Here is a 26,369-nt window from a genome sequence, read left to right on the forward strand (position 1 = left end):
ATCACTGTTACAGAGTGTTTGGTCACAAAGGTACACCTGCCACTTTATCTGGTCCTGTCTGCTCAGGGAACACACAGAGAGCAAGGAAAGCTAACAATTCCAGCACTCCCGGTGACAGCTTGTACTACTGAACAGACCAAGTGATGAGAAAGACGTGAAGAAAAGAAAGAGACAAAGACAGCTGCCTCGAAAAAAGGAAGTGTGGTGATGTAGAGTTCCAAAAATATGTTTATTATCTCTTGTGAGTGAATGTGATTAATGGATTACTTTATTTAATTTTCAGTCTTGAGTCCTGACCAGCCACCACTCTGATCAGAATAACTGCGGCGGCCTTGATATTGATTGTTTATCAGAGCTGAATTGCCATTTTCTTCTGTATCTCCTCTCCTTCCGACTCCCTGTGATGCCTTCAGGAACATTTGAGTCGAGACGAGATGAGGAGCGATGCGAGCCGGCTTGATACAATTATCGCCGTGTTGCTCCACCAAATGTGTTTTCAAAATGCATTCAGGGCTTCTGAAAAATCAAATGAGCTTCCAATTGATCCTTTCTAACGTTTTTTCAGTGAGGTGAGTCCTCGAAACACTGCCGATTCCTTTCAGATGTGGTCTGAGATGATTTCCTTCTTCCTGGCCCTGCTTCTTGCATATCTTGCATGTTTTATGTTGTGTAGCTTCATTGAGTAGATGAAGAAAACGTGTAAATGGAGCTGGTCCGTACTCTGTTCCCCGCCACTTACCCTTTCCTCTTGGCGCCGCCCTTCACATTGAGTATTGCACTCTTGTTGGACCTCGGGGTGTCGGGTCTCTCTGACTCAGGAGGAGCTGCCAGGTTTTCTGTCGACTTCTCATCTGTGACTTGTAATCAGAAACATCAGGAGTCATTTAGTTACGTCATCATTTAGCCTCCACTATTATAGTTTGGATATCAGCTTTACAGTTCACGAAACACTAGAGGTGAAACTCACTCGGGCTACTCAGGATCGTCTGTTTGATCACGTCGCTGCTCGCCACCACCTGCTCGAAGCGTTTGGACCGCTCCTCCAGGAACCACTCTCCTGTCACCACCTTCAGCTCCCTGCAAACACAACGTCCACCTATTACTGGACCCATCATGCCGCCTCTAGTGTTTTAAAAATGAAAAATCTAACTCAACTCTTAGATATCATCAAGACTTTTCTTCTGATGACAGGGTTTCTGCAGGGTTTCAAGTTAAATTTAAGACCTTCTCAGACAGTTTTAATATCGCATACAAGGAGATTTATTACCTGTATCACAGTCATAACGGCCACAGTAGAAAGATAACATTAAAACCAAGAGAGAGGATATTATGACAGTATTATATCAAATGTACAGTCGACACATGCTCTATATGAAAAGTGCCCGGAAATTGAAATGCCTTTAATAAAGGTGTAGGAATATTTTCAGCTGAATGAAGGTAATAACACTACGTTACAGAAATTATAATTCCTGACAATATTATTAACTCATAATTTAACCTGACCTGGACCTTGTCAAGCAGCAGGAAATGGATGGATGGGTGAAAGGATGGATTAACCTATTAAAACTTAAATAAGTTGTCTGACACAACAGTACCGGAGATATTTGAGCCATTTTTTTTGCTCAGACCACACACAACTAACATTAGTTCCTTTCACAGGCTAGTGAAAATGCTCTAGGCGTTTGTAAATGAAATGTGAAACTCAAATCATTTTGTTTGACGACTTTTCAAGACCTGCAGACACTGTTATACCGTTATAAAAAGTTGTGCAACTACTTTTCCTCCCTCTGCCTCGCCTGCTCGAGTTTCACTTGGTGATGGTCTGCGGCTGAACTTTAGCCGGTGGGTTCCACATGTGGGCGGGGAGAGCAGAAACATTCACATTCTGTAAGTGAGAAACAAAGTTTTGCTTCTTACACTTACTCAATAACAATATCCTGTGACCACAATGTGATTATTCAGACTAGCGTGGGGGATCGATTTCATCATTGTGTGAATGTGAAGTGTTGAAGGGGATCGTGGAGAGAATCCACTGCTGTCTGGGGTTAACGATGGATCGAGGCGTCTCACAGCTAAACAAACCTAAAACAAACCTGACTTTACTTTACCGTCTTCTTATTAAAGTTGTTCATCTTAAATCGTCGCAAATAAATATATTACCTCAATATCAGGCATGTAATTACATTTAAAATACGTAATATCTGATGACCGACCAAACCTTTATTATTTTAAGGATATTTTAAGAAAGATTCACTGAGGGCAAATTTCTCTTCCTGATCAGGTTTCCACACACCTGGAAGCTGCTCTGTGCTGCTACCGTCTGATCTGCTGGCCCCTGAGCAGCTCCCGGCTCAAGGGCACCTCAGAGGTGGTAAATGAGGGAGGGGGAAACACTGCCTTCTCCTTTCCCCAACCACATTTATCTTGCTGGTCTGTGGATCTGAAACAGCATCCCTCCAGTCACAAGCCCACTTCTCTAACCTTCAGGCCACCACTGCCCCACAACACTCGACAGCTTACTGAACCACTGGCAGTATACAGACCCTGCAAATCTCTTTGGAACGGCAATTGATTTGTTTTCTTGCAACAAAACAAACACGGGCTTGCACTTCAAATAACATCTACACCGAAAAGACCAAAGAACGAAGACAAATGTTTGGTTGAGAGACCCACGATGGGGAAGCGTAAAGGACTTGATAGCGGACAAAAGTGATTTAAAGGCGAGAAAACTGTGGCGTTTTAGTGAAAAACAATTTTGTTTTTACCGTTTATCTCACTCAGGCGTCACAGGAGTGATGTCATCAGTCGCACATATCAAACAATGTTTTAAACATTCTGGAACAGACCTGGTCCCATTAGTCTAGAAATAGCGATCGTCTGAGCAGTGATTGAAAGGTAATGAAAGACCTGTCATTGCTACTGCTCACTGAAAACCCAACATGTAGGCTAATTTCACTTTTGAACAAAACAAAAGAACAGGCTGGGAATTGAATGAAAAGTCCCAGCTGGTGACGACAGAAAGGCACAATATAGTCATGCTGACATTTTCGGTGTCATCCTTTTTCCCTTACACCTGTGCTTTTCCTGCTATGACGAGCTACGGTAAACTGTCTGCTCTGCAAAAAGGTGTTCAGTGATTAGTTAGAATGTTTGGCCTTCGGGTGTTTATTTCCTCGAGATCAAAGCGCTGAAACACCCGAGGCCCTCACAGACAAACTGAGACAGATGTCGTGTCATTACCCATCAAATCTATCCATCTGGAGTTAATTCCTCTTTCGGTCCCTGCAGGCATCGCACTTACGAGATCTTGGCACAGACGTTACACCTCCACTGGCGTGTGTTGGGAGGTCTGACGCGGCAGTCGTTGCAGACGCGCAGCTGACACTCCTCGCAGAGATCTCCGCGGTCGAAGATGAGGCCCAGCGCTTTCAGGCAGCGGGCGCACTGTCGCTCCCCCAGCTCCTGGGGCCGATGGGAACCTTTTCGTTTGATCTCCAGCAGCTCATTCTTCAGCTTCCTGCAGCACAGAATGAGGATAACATCAATGGTCATTAATAAAACTCAGTGTGAAACGAGCATGAGTTCAAATGATGATAGTGAGGTCCCCACCGTATCCTCTTCTCCTCCCGTTTCCTCAGTTTCTCATCTTTCTGCAGCACCTTCAGGATCATCTCTCGTTCATGTTCCAGCAGAAAGGAGAGGTTCAGATCCTCCCCGACCTGCTCCATTGGTCCCCTCGGTGTACGCTCGGCCAACGATTTCAGCCAAGCTGAGAACTACATTATGCTGCGGACTTCTCTTCTGTCTGTAAAGTTCTGCTAACAGTTTGGTTGTTGTTCTTTAAGCACTGGCATGAACTTCCTTCCAGTATTTCCTCCTCTAATCATCTGTTTCCGGGGGAAGCTGGTGAGATGTGACCGCTCTCAGGAAGCCTAGAATAAACAGACACAAGGGAAAGTCAGTAAAATATGACCGGCAGTGATAACTCAGAACAAACATCGAACTAGAGGAGTTCACTCAGTAGGGTGCAGCAGGTACACACGGGTATGAGAATGAAGAAGAGGTTCCAAAATACGGGGGAGGTGTCAGTTGCTTTTTTTTGTGAACATTTCCCATTCTAGACGGGAAGAAAAACTAAATACAGGAAATTCTAAATAAGAACAACAAAACCTGCTCAGTTATACAAGGAATCCTCCAAATTCTGTTATATGGTTTACACAATATAACAAATCCCTTTTGCATCCATACACATTAACGATAAGTATTATATTTGGTAAAGACAGACAACGCACTACATGAAAACAATGTAGCACACAGTCTGCAAATCGCGTGGTTCTAATATTCCATCCAGTCACACAATTTATGCTCATTTGTACAGACAAGTGCTGAGAGGTGTCACTTAAAAATGGAAATATACCATTAGAGGAATCTGAAGAACATGAACATGACCGTTACATGCGCTGTCTCTGCTCGGTACAAGATTCTAGACTGAAGTGTTAAACCCTCCAGGCATACAGTGACTCAGTTGGCGACAGCAGTCGTGGTCGTCTTCTGGCCAGTGTAAAAAAGTGTTAATTAGAATACAATGACGATTTCCAGGTTTTAAAAGCACAAGTAACCGGTAGACATTTGACGGCTCCACGGCGGCTTAACAACCTCCCAATTAGGCTCTGGGCCTGACGCTCAGATTTCAACACCCACATTTGTCAGATTCTATTAGCAGAGCTCTATCTTTCCCTGACAGGTCTGCCGCTAATTACCTGGACACCTGCATGCCAATGTGCACATCATCCGTGTTCATTAGGCAGCTGCTTTTGTACACAGAGAGTGACTTTAGCCGTGCGCATGGCTGAAGGGACGGCAACATTTTACATTTACACTTAAGGGCATTTATCAGACGCTTTTGTCCAAAGCGACTTACAGTAATTCACACATACATTCATACACTGATGGCGGTGGCTGCCATGCAAGGTGCCGACCAGCACATCAGGAGCAGTTTTGGGGTTCAGTATTTTGCCCAAGGACATTTCGATATGCAGACCTGGGGAATCGAACCAGTGACTTTCTGATAACAAGACGCTGGCTCTCCCCCCTGAGCAACATCATCCTTCCACTTTGGTCCAGACTGTAATGCCATGTCATTTGGTGGAGATATCTATAATCAGTGTAGGACCACTGACGATCTCGGTGTGGCCGCAAAGAAACACCAGTCTTATTCTTATCATTATCATAGCTGCGAGGTCAGTATCTGGCTTAAACATAAACAGCAGCCCGATGATAAATGGCTCTACCACATGAGGAATGGTCTTCTTATATTATGATAAATGGTCCACGGGGTGACGGGATAAAGCGGCGAGGATGTCACTGCTAGCCGTGCTGTGGAAATGCTTAGTAGATCTGATTTCGTTTGGTGCTGCTGTAACTCTGGGAAATGATGAGATTTGAATGCTTTACATGAACACACACACACACATACACACACACACACACACACACACACACACACACACACACACACACACACACACACACACACACACTAATACACTCACAATACTCAATCTCACTGCAATTCCTGATAAAAGTAAACTGCTGTGTATAACCTGATTTGCACAGAAATAGCTTTCCACGTCGTCAATAAAACCCTCCACAAAGATCAGAAACTAATAAATACAGAGTTATATGAGACTCTGAGGAGATGGACAGATTTCTGCCTGAGCTTGTGTAAGTGAAGTCGAGAAATAAAAATTGAATGAAGTGGAAGGATCTGCATAGGCCCACACCAGCCTCTTTCACTCACTATTCATTACCGTCTCTTTCATCCTCATCCTTTCTTCTCCCGCTTCTTTCCTTCACTTTACATGAATTAGCACTAATGAACCAGCCGACATCGTCTCAACTTCATTTGCAACCAAAGGCACACCACAACATCTGTGATTATAGCGTTTTAATACGAACTGCAGCTGTACCGTAGCCAATAAAGACACCTTAAAGACGTGAGGTGAGGATTTAAGAGTGGAAATTACGATAACGCTGCCTTAGAAGTTTTAACCGCTGAATGCCGACACGATATATGTACATGCCTCACTGAAATATGCACTGACTGTGATCTCTCTAAGAATAAGATAGTCACGCCAGAGGCTCTGTGAGGCTCGGTTTAGGCACAGTGCTGCTTTGAGCTGAAGGCTAATGTCAGCATGATGAAATGCTCACAATGAAAGGCTGAATACTATCTGTCAGGGATATCCTCTGGGGACCATAAATGGGAACAATAGCACAAACTACAACCTAAAAGGGAATGTCAAAATAACTGACTCAAGACCTGTAATTTCAATAGAAAACTGCTGATTTTGCACAGTATGTCATTTCTGCCACTACGGGTCTCTCGGTCAAAACAAAACGATAGATGTAAATAGATCATGGGAACTGTTGTCTTCATTGTTAAGCAACCAACATTGTCAGTGAAAATCCATCTACATGACTTTACGTTAAGTCACATTTGCTGATTTCCTTCGTCACTCTCTGTTTGCCACATGTGTCAAGTTTGTCATCTAAAAACAGGGAGCAGTAGAAGGCTGCAGATTACATTCCTCGACAGACTTACATCCAAAAGAAAATAGTAAAAAGAAAAGAAAAGAAAAAAAGTAAAAGCATTGTTTTTTCCGGCGCTGATAACGGAATGGCTTCTTTCTCATCTCACATCCTCACATGTGCAGTAACGAACAGGGCTCAGTGAAGGAGAATACCAACGATGGAAACTTTTTAAACACACATGTTATGGCCACCTCGACCTGCCCTGTGTTCCTGGAAATCAGGAAGAGATGCAGCAGTAACTTTGTGGATCGCGAGCAGAAACAAACCTCCTTGAGCAGAAATGGATAAAGGAAAGGTTCTGCCAGATGATTTGTTTGCGACAAGCACAAATCTCTTTACATCTACTGTAAATGTGAAGAACTGAGTTTCCACCGTAGTACGTTGGGTCTGAAATACCGCTTGCTGGCCAAAGACCCAGCTGATGCAGAGAGCCCTCCTCCCCCTCGCTAATGGATAGCTACAGCTTGCAGGCTGATTAACACTGTTTAGTTAACCTTTACAAGTGTAAAGTTGGACACTACATTGTGTTGGTATCACTAAGCAATGTTACATTCAGGTCAGTATGCCCATCTGTTCTTGCTTGTTGGGCTTGAGTTCTGGACAGTATTTGTCATTGTTTTGGATTGTTGCAATAATAATAAACATACATTTGTCCACTCCCATGTTGATAAGAGTATTAAAAACTTTAAAATGATCCCTTTAGGGCACATTTTGAACAGAATAAAAAAGTTGTTTAATTTGCAATTAATCATGATTTAACGGGACAATCATGTGATTAATCGTAAGTGAATATTTTAATCGATCAACAGCCCTAATAACCTAATAACATATACTTTTGTCTTTTTTTTTTTTTTTTTTACCTCAGTCTGTCTTTCAAACTCAGCGCTTATCGGAGGTGGAGACAATAAACTCCTGTGACTACTGCAGAGTTATTTAACGGGGGAGAGAACATAAATTGCACCCATTCACATTAAAGAGAGATGTTAGTGGGTGTTTCCCATCCAGTGTGAAAGGCGTCTCAGACTTGAGGTGACCAAATGAAACCCACCCTTACCTTGTGCTACATTAGGGATTTTTCTGGGTTTGAAAATTTATGGAAACATGTGTGATAATGTATAAAAAAATATATACCAAATGTAAAGTCAACAGATTTTAATGCAGAATTTACCACCGCACTGTTGTAGTGACCGAGTCGGCTACAGCTCGGTCTAATAAACTGTGTGTACGCGAGGTCACGTCTATAGCAACTTCTGGCAGCCAAGCGATTGTGCCGCATGACACTCCAGAGCTACCAGGCACACATGACAACAACATCAATAAAGCGAAACTAATATTTGTCCGAGCGTCTACCAAATTACAGTCGTGCTGTGAGAGCACAACACCATATCAGAGGTTGTATTGTGTGCTGCCACAGGTGTGGTGGCCTGACGCAGCCCTCCCTGAGTACACACGGCTCACATTCCCACTGCTGCTAGTTCTGTCCTGAGCAAACAACGAGTGAGGAGATGGTTAAAAAAACTTTGAGGAAACACACTCGCTAACAACCTAGCCCTGAAGGAAAGCACGGTGACTCACTGCTTTTCTCGACACAATGTGGGGGAAGGTTTTCATCTTCTCCCCCATTCAAAATTCATGCTGCTAAAACACATAATGGACCATTTTTCACAGAGTCTGGGCTCCACCGGGGACATCTGGCCACGAAGCCACACTGTGGTCTGCCTAGTGTTTGGGAGCCGTGTGGCATTTTACCACCAGTCAGGTTGGTGTTTGCTGCAGGTGGCCGGGCTCACAGGAGCAAAATCAATCTGCCAATTAAAGACCACAGGTGTGCTGGGAGCCTCCGGGCTTCCATTTGGCAGAAGAGCAAAGTAGACATGGATGAGAAACGCACACAAAATCTAGTCATTGCTGAAATTTCAGTGGGCAGATTGAGGAGGGAAAAGTAAAAAAAACAAGGTCACAGCTTCAGTCCTTAAATACTTTCATCTCTGTGCTTAGTTCAAGGAAATCCATCGAATGTAAACAGACTCACAGGGGTTTACAGTGTAGGTTGACTCATTTTATTTGATTATGCTCTGACATTGCAACAAGCTCCAGGTTTGGCTCTAGCTAATGTTTGGCTTTGGATGAAGCGCTCAGCAAACATACGCCCTGCCAGTAACAGAAGCTCAGTGAGGCTTTAAAGATAAGTCTGTGATATTTTGGTGATTTTAGTGATTATTGTCAACAACTCCCCTCTAAAGTTCAAAAACAGTACATCCTGCCTCTATTGTCTGTGTAGCCACAGGCTTGATAAAGCTTATTTCTCTGCATCATAAACCGCCACTGTTGTTCAAAAGCTATGAAAAATCAAAGCACTGGGCAAAACTGGCGCACTGGGGTACCTGTTCCTTTACGACAACGAACATTGGGACTGTAGCTTTAATCAATTAGAGGAAGAATGAGAGGATACAAAATGTATAGACTTTGATTCTGATCATTTGTTTTCAAACCGTCCATAATCGGTCCAACAGTAATAAAACATAATGCAAGACTGGTGTGCATATATATTACCCAGAATGAAACTGCCATTCAGAAGCCACAGAGTGACATCACTGGATACAATTCATGGGCTTACATGCAGCTTTCCTCTGCAGCCACAAAGGCTTCGTACTACTTTTTTTTAGACACGCTGTAGATATTCCCAAGACCTGCAAACACCACAATACGAAAACCTATTTGTTTTCGTATTGTGTGAAATTGGTGGATTTGCCTTTTTAAGGAAGTTACTGAGCCCTGTTAAAGAGATAATGTGTTCACTAGTAATTAATGGGCCTGGTGCTTAGAGCCACTGACAATGTAGGAACGTTATTCAGAGACGAGCACATCGTTTGTTTTGGTCTTTTCATGGGATTTTGTATAATATGAAAAATATCAAATAACCCCAGCTTGACACTTTAAAATAAAGCTTTGTCCACACTACATCACAGAGGTGGTTACCTCCGTGATCACTTTAAGGTTATTGTATTGTTATATTGTGCTGTACCTTAATCTCTAAATGATCTCTGATCTTGTGATTGAAATAGGCCAACAATCTTGTAATGCATTATAATTGTAACATAATACAGAACAATCTAAATAAAAGCAGTGACATCAGACTTCTTAAAGCTGGAAAATAACTGGAACTCTGCACTGGTGTAACTGGAAGTCTTTATAGACGTGATGTGGCTACTTGAGCATTAAGTTGCTCATTATATAATATTTGTCTGCGTATACACCCACGTCCAAGCTAACTCGTGATAGAAAGTAGCAAAAGAGGAGCATCCCCTTTATCTCTGTCCCTGTCTGTTTCATTCTTAATTCCCAAATGTAGTTCTGGCGTCGGGCAAGAAAACAGGAGAAAAATATAATCCTGACTGAGGAGATTATGGGAAAAGAAACATCACTCATGGACTAGATACAGAACTGCAAAGCAATTTAGACTTAACATACTTTGCAGTATATCACAATATGGGAAATGGGGGCAAAATCTAATAGAAAACAATAAAACTGTTATTCGAACAACAATCTCACCATAAGGTCTGTTTAGTAGATAGTTTTGAGCTTTTAATCGCATCACAAAGCCCCAAAAACTTAAAAAAATCACTTACTGATTTACTAATATTTGACATAAACAAGATATAGACAAACATATCCAACTTTACAGTCTATTCAGCAGCTGTTCCAGAGGTTATGATAATTTCACATGAACTTCATCACCAGATAACAGTTTTCTCAGTTGTCAAGGAAATGTAGATATCCAAATTTCCATTTCTTTGTCCTTTGCATTTTAAAAGGACTCTAATCTTGAATCTTTAATGGAACCCCATTAGCTTCAACAGAGTGGCTGCTGGTCTTTTGGGGGTCCCTAATAGCTTTTTGACCACACAAACACAAATTAAAAAAGTGCTGTACCGTCAAAACCAAACAATGATGTGGAAATGAAAAGGAATATGAAATAACAGTGCACATATAACAACGAACTGCGTCAGCCTACAAGCAGAAAAGAAAAGAAAAAATCGTGGATGAACACACACATCCCAAAAATTAAAAAATGCTCCTTGTAAACTCCTTCATGCTACACAAATGTGGAACATTTACAGTTATGTATATACACATATACATAAACACATGGTGCATTTTTTAAATCTGCATTGGAGTGAATGTTAACAGCAGCAACAAGATGGTGATGATAATGTGGCATCTTTATATTTAAAAGTTCGACACTGGCCATCAGCTTTGAATGCATTTAAGCACCGAGCATCGATGACGTGAACACGGAGTCCACCTCTCCTCGTCTTTTAGTCCTGCTGTGCTCTGTTGGCTTGGAACACAGCCCGCCTGTTGAATGCATCAGCTTTCTCCAGGATCCGGTCTCTTACTTCATGTTGTTTGGCCAGCCTGAGTCCCATTTGTCCATTTCCTTTTCCCACGCACGCACATTTAGCCAGGCGCAGCCTTAAAACCAAACTTGATTAGCATGACTCCTATCCTAGATCCCTTCACTCTCCTCCCTGGGACTGTCCGGCTGGTCAGGTTGGGATGTCAAAAGTTGCTTGGATGGTGATCGACTCCTCTTAATCCAAAACCTGCACTTTCTTATCCAATGCTAATAAATGTTTCTGTATAGGTAATAAGTGTTTTCAGCTGTGAAACTGAAAAAAAAGAAGTGAATTGAAGGAGATACCGGCCGCTGCAGCTGCATATCAACAACGCAGCTATATTTGATATGTTTGATCTCAGAGTAACCTACATAACAAAACAGATTTCATCATGTTATTTGTACGAGGACAAGGCCCTACCAGCTTCTCATCCAAATCCATCTGAACCACATAGACGGGTCGATGACAACTAGGCGCACTCCATCTGCTGATGAGGATCATGTGAAATGATCAAAAGCTCCACAGCGGTGAAAACATTCTCTCAACCTGCATCAGGCTGATGTTCAAAGCAGTGAACTGTGCCTGACTGCTATGCAGTGCATTAGACTGAATTCTTTTCATGTGTCAAAGTAAAACTTAGAGGCGAGAAGTACTTTTGCTTAAAAGCCACGAGAAGCGTTAGTTACAGAAAGACAGCTCATATTTCTCCTTCTTGATCACTCTTCACTCCTGAACTTAAGTTTGATCTCTAATCTGATCTAAGCAGCAGAGGCGTGAATGTTTTACACCTTTCACTCTGTGTACGTGTGGTTACAAAACCTGTCCGTGAGTGAGTTAAAGTGGGAGGAACAAGGTCGAGAGAACATTACATGGTGTGTGTATTTCTGCAGAAATGTGGGTCATCCCCATCCTCTTCAAAATTTATCACCCTCCACTTCAGCTTCACCACCCTTATTCTGGCAAGAAACGTCAAAGAAATTATTTTTCTTTCCCTTTTTTTTGCCTCATGGATAGTGAGTTAATCCCACAGCAGCCTCTTCACCTTGTATCAGCAGATTCGTTATCTCATAGGAGGCTGGTGTTTTTCCATATAATTTCCCCAGGCGCTACATTTTCTGGGATGTACACTAGAAACACAGTGTTGACAGAAGTGGCTACAGTCTGAAGAGCAGCATGTCCAGATCATTAATATTTCATACAAATTGCCGGTTCCATATAACAGACAGCTGTTAACCCTTTACTCTGTCGGTAAAGGTTCTTTTCAAAGCTGGAGGGTCCAACAGTCTGTAATGCACCCTCCTCTTCTGTCTTAATGTATAACGCCTAAATACCTCAGGGGTAATTTACTGGATGCTTTATGTTTTCCTCCTGAATGATTAATGTCACACAGAAGGCAGCAGACGGTAATGATGATCGGCAGGGAGCGTCTTCAGTGACCCGCACACAGCAGGTCACTTTAACTCAGCCCCACACTTCCTTCTGCCAACCCTGGGTTTATATGGTCCTCACACACACACACATGCACGCATGCACACAAACACGCACACACACACACACACACACACACACACACACACACACACACACACACACACACACACACACACACACACACATAATGGCAGACATGCTCCTAGTGTAGAAAAACATTCATTATTCATCAACACAGGTCAATAACAACACTCATCAGCTGCTCACACCAGGGCCATGGCATACACTGTGACACCACAACTGATATTAGTTTGTTAACAGTCGGGATGGACTAATGAGATTAAAGGACTAACGGTGATTTTAACTTTAGCTGGAATTACATAACCGTGGCAGTGTGTGGTGTCGTCAGAGTGTCACTTTACCTGTTCCAACTCCCACATTACACCAAATACCTACAGTAAAAACTACTATATATCCATTTATACATATTACAGGAATATTACAGACAACAGTGTGTCTCTGTGATCCTACCATACCTGCACGTTGCTACTTGTCACTTTGATCATGAAGGTGACGATGCTCCATAGTTCTGGCTACAATATAGTATAGAACTGAGTAGGGATAGACCGATTTCCATTTCTGTTTGTGCGTCCAATTGCCAATAACAATAAAGGAAAGATGCGATACTTTGGCTCTTATGCAGCATCTGTTGTGTCTGTAGTCACTGCACAGGTGTCATTTACACTGGGACTCTGAAAAAACTTTTTTCATCTGACCCGTTATGTTCCCACTACTTTAAAACTCAAAGTGATGCCCTTGGGAGTGCTGTGCTTGGTTAGACTGGTATATGTGAACACTTTTATGAATTCTTCGCCCTTAGTTTCAAAATGATTTCAGCTTGAAAAGTACTTCAAAAGCACTTGTATTAAAACAAAACCTGTGACATGTTTTCTACTGTTATCTTAGCCCTTCTGTCTCCGCCACGTTTCTAAACAAAGTGCTTCCCTCGCCGGTGGCCGCCACTCTCTGATTGGTTACACGTCATGAGTAATAGCCTATCGACACTGAATAATCTGACTCTGCAAAGTTACTAGTAGTAGAGGAGTGGATGTATAAAGTAGTAGAAAGTACAGTACTTAAGTAAACTGTAGTTACATTTCATCACTGGTTATTCTTAAATTTGACACCAACATTTTTATGCTTACTGCAATTATATATCATTTTGAAATATTGTTCATCGGCCCTGGAAAAAAAAACATCCCTGGAAAGTGTTTATTGGTATAATTTAGAGAATATTATAGTTCCAAGATAAAATCAGACAAAAGGGTGGGAATGAGAGGGGCAGTTAAGAAATCTGTCTGCTACTTCAGCACTACAGACAGCTCCATGGATTTATCAATACACAGCACAGTCAGACTGCTGATATTTCAGAGCCATGGTCGAGGTCATGGATTCTAACCTGCACAAACCTCAGTCAGCTAAAGGATCAATGAGTCAGGCAGAGCAGACTCACATTTTCAACCAAACAACCCCTCTGTCCTTGAGACTGTCTGTGCAACTACATTTGTCTAAGGACCATAATAATAATAAAAAAGGACATTGCGGATAATGAACTCTGAAATTAGGTGTAATGAGCCTATTATTGATTAATATTTTCACTTTCTTACAACATTGTTATTTCTATTAGCCTGTATGTGAACAGCCTCTTAAAATGTTACTAGATAGATACTAGAAAATATTGTCAGACCTCCGTCAAGGAGACGGTGCTCACAAAACCCACAGTTCAACTACCAATGACTGAGTCCTTATCTTCACAAAAAACTCTCGTTCAGGAGCCCAGGAGGCAAATAAAAATACTCGGTTCGAGAATCAATAAAAACAGTTGGCCAACAAAAAATAAACCCAAGTGATCCCTCTGGCATTAAATTGAAAAGCTGGGTGATACTCCCCGATCACCGTTCTAGGCGGAGAGAGGGACGCCAGCCTACCGCATCCTGTCTCACATCGCTTACTCACAACACTTTACCTGTGCTTTACCATATTCTGATCTAACAAGTAGGGACTGTCTCTTCTCACCTCTTTATCACCGCCCAACACTTACGCATGTGCCACACTCATGCCAAATGTGAGTTATGATACCTTTACCCATTTCCGACTTGTCTGTACACATCACATTAACATATAAGCCGTGAACATATCCACCTTGCCAATAGTATGGTTATGCTGGATGCCTCACATAAACAAAGCTCTGTCATTTGAGGTTACAATATATCTGATCATATTCTACATTTTGAATTTTTTTTAAATCCCAGGAAAAGACCAAAACCAACACTCAGTTGTTCCTTCTAAATGTTACTATCTGTGTTTTCTAAGCAGAAGAATCTTTTCTCAGTGGATACAATCATACAATGAACAATGTAGATACATTTGTTGTCTGCATTAAACCCATCTCTGATAAGCATCGGGCGGTTAAATTGGTTGTCTTATTGTTCTGTTGTCATGGAAAACTATTAAAAACAAAAAGCACCACAAACACTGTTGTGGTGCCATCAACACTCACCAGACAACCAAATGTGTATTAATGTGGAAGTAGATGTAGAATGTTAAAACAATAATGCTGGCAAGACTAATTAATTGATGCATTTGATCTTCTGTTAACACATAAATATAGATGCATGCAGCTTTAATACTTGATTTATTGGTCTCGTGTTTAATGAGGTGTTCTGTATCACATCTATATTCACACTCTATGTTTAGTAAGAACCAAAAAAGCTTCAAAGACAAACCAGATATATCTATTATACTGATGACCTGATTTACTGTATTATTTAAATCCCTTGTTTACTGCTGTATTTTGATTTGAGATATTTTTTTCTTTTCATGCAAATATGATAATCATCCATTTTTCATTACCTGCTGCACAAATACAGAACTGGAAAGGAAGGACCCCTGTGTTTACAACACCAAAAAGATGCTCCATGAGCCAAAGCCATTATTGTCTGTTGCCTTCAGAGAAAGGAGAAATCGCACAAGGCAGCAGGACAAACCGGACTTTACAGCCAGGCAGGGAGTCATATGGCCTTACTCATTCCTGGGGGAAATATCAGTGCAATGACAGATGTAGTGATGATCAAGGTATGGCAATCGTCAGCAGACATAAAAATTCAATTGCTTTTACAAGTATGAGTACAAGATGAAGAGCTCAAGGAGCTCATGAGAAAGACTGCTGCTGCACACAAAACCCAGATCAAATTTACCAGTAGAGACTCTACAAACAGACTGAGAGCGCTCTTGATAAAGCAGTGACAGAGCACACAGCATTTGTCTCATGCAACAACAATCCATATGGATGCTGTCATTTCTCAAAATGGTTTCCAGCTCGCTCAGCTTATCTCAATTTAAAGGAAATGAAGCAAATCAGATTTATCCTGCAATCTCAGCTGGGTATCTCCCTGCATGTAATCCACTTCCTGAGGATCGGATGTGGACCTGTGTTCGCAGCGAGGTGAAATTGATAGGCAACCACTGTCTTCACAGGAAGCTCCAGATGAGATCTGGCATGATGGGGGGGGAAACAGGAGAGGCTTCTGGGAAGATGCACTGGATGCGTTCTAGCGGTGAGGAGACGGCACATTCAGTGATACATGACGCATTTGTCTGAGTGGAAAGCATCTCTGCTTCAGTCTACTTTTCATTTAGGTGGTGACCTCTCTGTCTGTCTCTTTCTGTCTTTTTCTTGCAGCGTCTGTCTCCGACACACACACACACACACAAACACCTCAGGGCAGATACCATACTAATGACCCTCTCTCTCAGCCTGGAAACCTGTCAGACACACTGTCCGTGTCACTGCCAATCAAATGAGGACCTGTCTGAAATTGTTCCCGTCACTTCTCCTCATCCACTGAACTCAGCAGAGACACGGGCCATCATGGTTTGTCAATCAGAATCCAATTTGAAACCTTAATTACTCGGCTGACTCAAAGGTAATGAAGCGACATTAGACACCAATATGAATAACTCCCCTCCATCAAGCCTGATACTTTGCATAATGATGACTAGTATTCTGTCCTGGCAGGATTTGGCCTTTTGTCTCTGATTATGAGTCCACAGGGAGGGTGGAGAAGTCAAATTGCAGCTTACAGAAAGATAGCTTCCACCAGAGCAGCAGCCAATCCTCTGATCTGTCAACAAATTTTCAATGCTAGAAATGAGTGTTAGCACAGGACAGAAGAAGGACTTTGTAAAGGTCGAAGTATCCTCGAAACACAGTAGTTCATGTGTCTGAAGGCAGAAAGTGTTTAAAGCTTTTTTCCACAATGGCCACACTTGAAGCCAGGACAGAAAAGGAGGCTGTCACAGAGAGGGATGTGACATGATAATCAGCCAAATGGGGAGAACATCACACACTTTCTGACAGTCTCTCCTGGAAGGCATTCACGGTGTTGCACCCGTTTAATGATACGAAAACTGACAGAAGAAGTTGTGAGGAAACTAAAAGAAAGAAAAAAAAGAGATGACTGGTTGCACAATAGATAAAAATAGTTTGGGGAGCTCTTTGAAAAACAAATGTATTTTCAACAACTAGAGGAAATCCAGCCAATCCAAATATAAGAAAATGTATCAAACTATGAAGTAAATGTAAAAAAGCCGTCATTACAGTATCCAAAGCAACTATACCCAGGTAATAACATACCATGTGAAACAAAACAAAGAAATAACAAGTGAAGATATGACATCGAAGTTTACATGCACACAACCAGAGGTGGCAAAAGTTGTCCAGTAAAAGAACAGGCTCTGAAATTAGTATAAACTAAAAAGTATCCCTCTGAAGGACATTCTACTCGCTATATCTGTGCAAAAATAACTGAAGCTCACGTCATATTAATATAATTCAAAGACTACTAAACTTAAATGTAGAATTAATAGGATTTGTCCCTACTGTCCCTAAACACATCACAAAGATAGTTGATTGTTGAGTCTCATGTTAATCGATTGTTCAGGCAGAAAGCTGTAGTGGGTCTGTGCTGATACAAGACACTAACATGCATTTTCTCCCCATTCCAGTCTCCCTCTGTTTCTTTCTTCTTATGTCTATTACCTCATTTTGTCGTGCTACTTTATTCCCCACTTTATTTCAGCGTGAAATGTTGTACTTTTTACTTCACTACAATTATCTGACATGTTTAAACCTTACAAATAGAAGTCATTCTATGCAGGATGCTCAGTTGCTGTTTGAGAACACGCAATCCTCCATCTGTGTTTGGTGGAAATCCGTTCAGTAGTTTTTGTATCATCCTGCTGAAAACCCAGCCAACCCTACAAACCAACCAAGCAAGCAACCCACCAACCAACCCGCCAACCAACCCGCCAAATAACCAACCGACCCACACACCAAGCAACCAACCTGCCCACTAAGCAAGCAAGCAACCAAGCAACCGACCAACCCACCAACAAACCCACCAAGCAAGCAAACAGGCAACCTACAGTATTAAGATGCTACTTGTTGCATCAGCAATAACATACTTTAATAGTAAAATCTATCCTTATAGGATAATTATTACCATGTAATTGTAGTCACTATTTTTACACTTGAAACGTTATGCACATTGTGCTATCAATATTTCCTCTACCACTGTCAGAGTTGTTTTTAGATCACAAGCCTCTCTGTTTGACCAGCATCATTGTTTAGAGCAATTCCTGCCCAACCATGACTAATGCTTAAAACGCTGGCCCTCCAGCCATGAAGCACACATGCCACAGCCACTGTAATATTACAACCCTCAGAGGAGCCTTCATCAGTAATGACCTATCAGGCCTGCAGGCCTCCTCAGTCTCCTGCTGGGCTCAATGAAGCAGAAAATAGGAAAAAACAAACCAACAGAGTTAGTGCCTGTAAAAACCTTATCCAGAGCCTCCTGTCAGTAGCACTCCTTCCATTTTCTGCTCGTCCGTTTTCACCTTTACTGAACTCTCCTGCATCGTTCTTATCAGACTGCTGTTTGTTGTCCTCGCACTGATAGGTTGTTTGTGTCATTTCACCTGCTAATTAAGAGGAGAGGGCAGCGTGGGCTCAGGAAAAGGCTGCCACTCCTCCAAACAGAGCAGCAGAGCCAGAGATGGTTAATGGATGACTGGTTTGGTTATGTTATGCCTGGTGAGACTGGCGACATAAAGGACTACCACGAAGAGAAAAGCAGATCTGTTCCTCAAGAGGAAAGGGACAATCAGGTGGTCAGTGATGACCTTCAAAGATTTGTTTCTCATCTCTCTGGAAGTCAGCACAGCACAGCATAGCATAAAACCAACCCTGACGTGTGAGAAATGCAAAAGAGAGAGCTGAAGACTTTCTGCACATACAGAGGATAAAACACAGAGGCGGAGAATTGTGTTCACTGTTGCGTAAAGAAGATACTTTCTAGAATAAATGCAACATTTTTAGGGCTGCTTTGAGGAGAATTTCCAGATTTTGCAACCTCGGTGCATCCCATGAGACTAGCAAGCACCCCTCTAACAAATGTCAGACAACAAACGAAGTGGCTTAAATCATGTCCTATTCTGAAATGAGTCCGTGGCTCAGTTCATAAAGTGACTGTCTGGCACCGGGATCTACAGGCAAGCAAGCAGCTCTGATTTAGTCGTGGTGGCACTGACGTCATCATGCTATCATGCTCACAGTGATGGTGCCGCAGTAAAATGCTGATTCTTAGCAGATGATTTCTAAGATTTGCTAATTAGCATAAAGCACAAAGCACAGATGAGGCTGATTAGAATATAAATAGTTTTGCAGGTATTCTGTCTATAACCACAGGAGATAAAAGTTTAGGAGATCACCACATTTACCGCATTTCACCCTGTGCGCCTCACCAGAGAGCTAACCACTGCCCCTGGGTACAGATAATATGCAACAAGTACTGTGTGATGTTTGGTGCAAATTTCCTGAGTAATATATCCTACAACATAATAAAGACATCCTTCAAGCTTTTTTTTTTTTTTTTACTTTTTTCATGCATTTGAGCTTTTTCAGTATCTTAAGTGTCAACAGACAACATAGTGTGTTTGCCCATAACTACATCAGAAAATGTGAGTTTAACCAATCATGAATCAGTCAATAAAGAGATGGATCACCAGTTAACTTTCCAACTACTGTAACCTTATGCCCAGTGGCAGAAATCTCCCCAATGGTAGTGGCTCCCCACAGCAGGACCGTGCAACCTGACACACCACATAAACCCCAAGGCGTTGACCGGTCCACCAAATTTCCTAGATCCCAACTTTGACAAGCCATTGTGGGGCTAGCGAAACAAGTCCGATCCATGGAGGTCCCATACCCCAACTCACAGGACCCAAAGGATCCGCTGCAAAGATCCCAAAGCTTTTTTTTTTATGTCCATGTATGTATAGCAGGTGGTTTTAACGTTGTTGTTGATCACTGTATATTTCTCCTGTGGAGCAAACATGAAGTGACATTACTTCGGGGAAAGACAGAAACATGGGGTCTGTAGTGCTAGGTATCCGACTTCGATACTTGTATGGCACCGACTGAGTTGCCTCTGCAGAGTATCAGAAAAGGTCTTGTCATTCAATACCAAATTGGAGCGCTTGAATGAATGAATGAATGGAAAAGTAGGAAAAGCTTATCATTCTTCTTTTTCAGTTACATTTCGCAGAGTAGAAGCAGAGAACGTCATATTCTGATATACGCTGCATGATAAACCTTGGGGGCATGTAATCTAATCAGAGTGATGTAAATTGGATTGAAATAATATTGTTCATGTAACCACAGCTAATGAGAAGCAAACCAACTGCACCCTTGATAATATCACAACCTCTTGGTATGAAGCATGACATCAGCAATGGAAAATCATATCGTACAGACAATTATCCTCTTAGAATAACACAGAACACGACACAAATGAGAATAATCATCCATTTGTTCTCTCTGTGTTGCCATTATGTTTCTATTTGCACTGCAGAATAAAATCCTAATAATTCAAATCCAGTTCTGAATGCCTGTCTCCCGTAACTATCCTCCCTTTCTCCTCCTCTGCCCCTGCCTCCAGTTTCCAACACACCCCATGATAAATTAGCTTGTTTGCTTCTTAATGTGATTAATTACGAGAGAAGAGCTCCTGTGTGGCAGTTGACGGAGATGTCAATAACAAGCGACAGTGACCCTTGATCCCTCTGACCTCGGTATTATCAGCCTTTCCCAAGTCTGCAGTGTGAAAACAGGCTAATCTATTCAGCCAAAACTGGAAAACAGCAGATTTCAAGCCACAGTCTGCCATCTATTCCACAGATCTGGCACTGTTCAGGCTCACGATAGAAACTGTGAGACGGTTCAAGTGCAGGCGGTCTGGTTGTTGGATAAACACACACAAATTCAGCGCAGATTAAACTGAAATCTCTCGCTGTAGGGAATCAAATTAATAGAACACATTCCCCCTGAAGAAAAGACAAAGACGTAGGACACAGATATTTACGGAGGTAATCAACAAATAAAAAACATGATGGTATAAGATGGACTGTGTGTGTCGTTGATCTTTCATAACGTGCATCTTTCAGGAAAACTTCCCACAGCAGAGGGCTTTTTGGTTTCAGATATGTTGGAGATATATGTGCTGTTACTACGAGCATTAAAGAAGAAGACACGAGAGGTTTTTTAGATCGAGGCTGGATCTCATTAACCCAGTTTCGGTCTTGGCCCCTGCTGCCGCTGCTGCTGCTGCTTCTTCCTCTTCACAGAGAGACATTCGGGTTATACACAGCTCGCTCTCCATTCGCTAACATGGCTGAATATTTCATAGCACATAGCATTCCTGTTTAACTGCTGCTAGCTGCCACATGTTACTGCACTTTATCTTCTTCACTGGCGGATAATGGAGAGCAGGGAATCATCTGGCATTGCTTGTGTGTGCTTGGAGCGGTGTTACCATTAATTAGAGTGTAACAACATGCATCATGTGCACATTGAAGCTCAGTGGATGCTGATGTATTCTGATCATTTTAAAGACTGGCTTCGTGTAGTTTCTGTTTGATTACACCCTGTGCTGGTACATCAGCCTCACTGGAACACAGACGAGACAGATGCACAATGAAATTTGGTGTTTGAAGGACAGAGCGGCGTCTGGGCTCAGCCTGGCAGAGCCACAAGGACAGATCGATTGAGAAATATCTCACAGCAAAGAAAAGAACAACTGCTGTTTTAGACAGGGGAACTCCTGGAGAACTGTTTGAAAGGTGTCTGCCTACAGTATCAGGGGAAAAAAGCTTGTGGAGGCATCCACTTGTCAAGCTTTTACCACAGGCTTTTGATCTCGAGGGAGTTTATTGGCTGAGGATCCCGGTGATGAGGGGATTTTAGTTGATTATGATATTCATTCAAATACAGAGAAACAAAACAAAAGGTTGAGTTGTACAGGCGGAAGCTCAGAATCCCACACGTTGTCTTTGAGCCAAAACAACTGCATCTGTAAAATAAACAGCACACAGCCACCAGTATTTGGAGGGCACAACATTTTGACAGAAAGGGCATCGTGATCTGTGTTTCAGCACAGCCAGACCCAATTAATGAATCCTCATGTAGGGCAAAGTCTCTGTTTAAAGTTCACAGACGCTCCAGAAACTTGGACTCTTCAATTAGCTGCTTCCTCTGAACTGCTCTCTAATGAGGCACCGTCTATAAAGCTGTGACAAGGCTGATGGACATTTGGAATACATTTTTATTTGCTGATTGCAATTCACCAACGTTATAGTAATCAATCCAAAGGAGAACACTCACTCAAAACCATAAATGTCAATCTACATAGAGGTGAAGCTACGCGATCAACACAATTAGACCAATTTATCAAACATGAATGTCTGTGGCTACAAAACTCGATGGCAATCCATCATGTAGCTGTAGATGTTTTAGTCCAGACTAATCAACATACTAACATTGGCATATGGAGAGTCGTGCCGACTAAGTGGGTAAAGGAGACTATCAGAACAAGTAGACACACTACACTTATGCCATATCATGTTGTCCAAGACTCATTTGAGGGAATTTTCCTGATTGATGAAATTAAGAGCTGACAGACAAAGTAAGTGTGATACTAGAGAACAATAAACACTCATCGAAGGTATTTTTCACAACCTGGCAACCCAAAAGTTGTTCTTATTAACAAGATACATGGAACAAGTCAAAGACTAAAGGAAAATAAAACCGACATTTCAATATGGACTTTACCCGTTACAACAAATATGGGTGTGGTCGACAGAAGGTCCAACTGAAACTAATGACTAATGCTCAAGATTATGTGAATTCCATCTCTTCTACTGTGCTCACTTTGACCTGATCGAGAACAAAACACTGTCTCATTACACAGAAGATTAACTTGGAGGTCAGGTGCAGGCATCATGCACTTAAAGTAAGAGTTTGAACTTTTATAGTTATAGACAACTATACGATATTTGCTGATATAACAACTTTGCTAAGGTACAGTTTCAATTGGATTCAATTTAGGGGCCTGTAATAGAAATAAGACAATGTCATAACCATTACTAAACAAAATCAGAACAAGAAGAAGAAGCCACAAACACTTAATTTTTCCTTTTCTGCTTTAAAAAAATAACAATAACTAATAAAACATGAATGAATGTAAAACATGCCAAGGAGGATAAATGTTTTTGCTGGTCGGAATTTAAAAAGGCCTGACATAAAATCAATGAAGGCTTGACCTAAAGAAGATGATCTCGATCAAAGTTTTGACTTTGCATCGATGGTACTACACCATCAATTATTCGATCTATGTATCGATCCAAAACAATTGATTGTTAGACTTAGACCCCTCATGACCACCTGTAAAAACAGTTTGTTTGTTTTTTACAGAAAAAAGAAAATATTTGTTTCTCAGGGGCGGCTGTAGCTCAGTGGGTAGAGCTGGTGGACCAGTGATCGGAAGGTCGCTGGTTCGAATCCCCTGCTCCTCTGGGGTGGGACTGAGCTACATGCCGAAGTATCCTTGAGCAAGATACTGAACCCTGGAATTGCTCCTGATGTGCAGTTGGCACCCTGTGGGGCAGCCACTGCCATCAGTAAGGGTCCTGCAATGAGCTGGCGATTCGTTCAGGGTGTACCCTGGCCTTCGCCCATGAGTCGAACTGGATTTGGCCCCAGTAAGCAACCCCCCAGGGGGGATAAAAAGCGGAAAAGAAAACGAATGAACGAATGTGTTTCTCATGAGTAAAATAAGCCATTTGAGTACAAAAATATGTTTTTGCATTTTTCATTCTGTTTTTTTTATATACATATAATTTTAATACTATATTATTACATAATTATATCCGTGTCCTTTTACAAGTCATATTTTAATAAACAATAACCTAAATAGTAATACAGTAGCCTATCACATACGTTTCGACTGCATGTCATGGTTGACAGCTCTGAAACAAGACGGTAACCCTGAGATTAGTTTCCTTTTTCAAGATACTATTCCCAGTATTGAAAATGAACTCAAACAATGAAGTCCAACTGATTTTCACAATAGTCTTATATTCAAGTGGAATGATTCAGCGCTCTCAATGCAAAAATTTTTAACTGAAAACTGAATCATTTTCTATTCCAGGCATGTTGTGTTTCATGTTTATGATTGCACAACACTGAGGCTGTGACTCCTGTTTAAACTGGTTCCTTAAACTCAGTGATGTCATTACAGCTGGCCTTAATCTGCTCAAATATATCTATTGATTAAACACATTGATGTGCACGACCTGCTGACAATGACTCTGATGAATGTGTGTGTTTGACGTACACTCGGCTGTGTTGACTTTTCCCCGCAGCACACCCTGGTCAAGAAGGCTTGTACTGGAAAATAACATCCAGACCTTTGCCTGATTTGCAGGTTGAAGTGTCCCATCATCCCATCACTGCCCACAGTCCACCTCACAAGTTCATGTCATCGCCACAGCGCCCACAGAGGCATGTGCCCATACGCATTACATGGTTTAGGGAGGCTGACACAGAGGCATCACTCCCTGACCAGCAATCTATTACACAACTGAGTCATTCCTCTCAGTGCTGCCTCCAAATTACATTTCTGCTGGGTTTTTTTCCCTCTCCTCCTACATCTGCAGTGTTGGTGCCTGAACGGGTTTCCACTGATTGCCTCGCCGCGCCCCTGATTGAACGGGGACGGTGTATCTCTGAGGCCGCAGGGGGCTATAAGCTGCATACCAAGCGTTCACGCAGCACGTTCCAGAGACACGGATAGGAGAAGCATCAGTGAGTGGGAGGGAGGGAAATCCCGCACAACGCGGCACTACAGAGATCAGACGTTATCTGATGCAGCAGCACAGGCGAGCTCGTTACAGCAGCTCAGGTCGTCTGGTTATAATCATGCAGATGGTTTTTGTAGTAATGGTAGGGTTAAAGCTAATATATAATGTGGCTTACATGTTAAAGATAGACTGGATGTACATCTTCATAACCCAAGAGACGGAGGATGTGCCAATTAGTCCTCTGTAAAGGCAGTGAGCTCTGACTATAGATGCGGTAAAGTAGAGAAAAGGGGTTTAAAGGCAAATATAACTGCTGTAATGATGTCATTCTATGTCTTTTTTGGCAAATTATTGCCATAGAGGTTATGTAATACTTAAAAAAGTAAAAATAAATACAGTACCTATCAACAAAACATGTTCCATCAGCTTCATACAGAGGCAACGTTCTTTGCCTTTCTTTGTGCCTCATGGGACCTTATTTTGGAAAGATTTTGAACAGCAGTGAATGGAGAGACAAAATGTGTTCATCCTGTTTGTTTGTACCTTGGAATGACACATGTGACTCCTATCTTTCGACTTGAGAAAGTCGCAAATTGTCTTACAATTGTTGAAGTAAAAGAAAATACGTAATCAGAAAAACGACCCACCCAACAGTGGCATAAGAGATCTGTGTCTTCTCAATTAACACTCACTGAAACCCATAACCGAAACTTTATAGAGCCGATCTTGTACATATATTAGCTAGCCCACAAACCAAACTCTCCTTTCGTATAACTGCAGCTACCAATGTGGCCACATTTGTTATGATTTCCTTTTGCGTGTTGACAGCCATGTCAATCCAACAGGATCAAAAAAATCATTTCCTTTCTACTGTTTGCTTTAGTAACCTACATTTGTTTGTATTAAATGTAGGCTAACTCTGTTTTGCAAAAAGAACAACAACTCTGTTTTGCTATATGTGTCCATACCATTTATAACTATTTAGAACATTAAATATCTTATTTAGGTAGCTAAGCTAAGCACAACAAATTGCAAGAATTTGCCGGACTCAAAATCTCAGATGGCAGTAACTCCTACTTTGCTAAACTTGCTAACGGTAGCAGGAGTTTAACTCTCTCATTGCGGTACTTACCCGCTGCTTCATTCAGTTACAACAAAGTAAAGGTGCATTCAAAAGTCATTCTGAGCACCAAAGTTATTTTCTATTTTTGAAGTTAGCTTGGAGGTATTGGTCGGTAAACGTTACATTAGACGAGCAGACATCCTGTATTTGGTTCATTTGTTTGAGTTGTGCTGTAGGTTAATGTTACAGAAACAACAGTTAATCTTTTAGGTAAGTATATAACACTACTGGTTAATATTGTTCCGCTAAAAATAACCTGTTTATCGGTTCAAGATACAGAGAGAGCATTCTCTTCTTTTAAAAAGCCATGTTTTTATTTTAGTCACATTAGATTTATGAACGCACCCTTCATTACCAAGATGTTGGTTTCTTAAAGAGCATGTTTTTCGGCTAGGGCAAATGGCTAGCTATGGCAAATAACCAATTAGCTTCCACTTGATATAGCGTGTGTGTGCACTGCATTATTTTAGCTGTCTAGTTAGCTGTGACCAAGCGCGGTTAGCCCTGGTTTTTAACTTTCTTGTAGTTACTGCTAATTTAATATGCCGTTTGATTAAATT

The 26,369-nt window shown here is 41.7% G+C and overlaps 1 protein-coding gene across 3 annotated transcripts in view; it reads right to left on the minus strand.

Moving 5' to 3' along the window:
- The window catches only part of sytl5 (synaptotagmin-like 5), a 48,020-nt gene that overhangs the window by 18,521 nt on the left and 3,130 nt on the right, over positions 1–26,369 (minus strand). For all 3 annotated transcript variants that reach the window (XM_030429169.1, XM_030429168.1, XM_030429170.1), the window contains exons 2-5: positions 3,610–3,932; positions 3,302–3,517; positions 968–1,077; positions 740–857 (exon numbers count right to left, since the gene is read on the minus strand). In XM_030429169.1, the coding sequence (XP_030285029.1) occupies positions 740–857; positions 968–1,077; positions 3,302–3,517; positions 3,610–3,728 (563 nt within the window). In that variant the 5' untranslated portion in view covers positions 3,729–3,932. The remainder of the gene's footprint in view (positions 1–739; positions 858–967; positions 1,078–3,301; positions 3,518–3,609; positions 3,933–26,369) is intronic.

This window comes from Sparus aurata, chromosome 9, assembly GCF_900880675.1.
Source record: "Sparus aurata chromosome 9, fSpaAur1.1, whole genome shotgun sequence".
In the NCBI taxonomy this organism is placed as follows: Eukaryota; Metazoa; Chordata; class Actinopteri; order Spariformes; family Sparidae; genus Sparus; species Sparus aurata.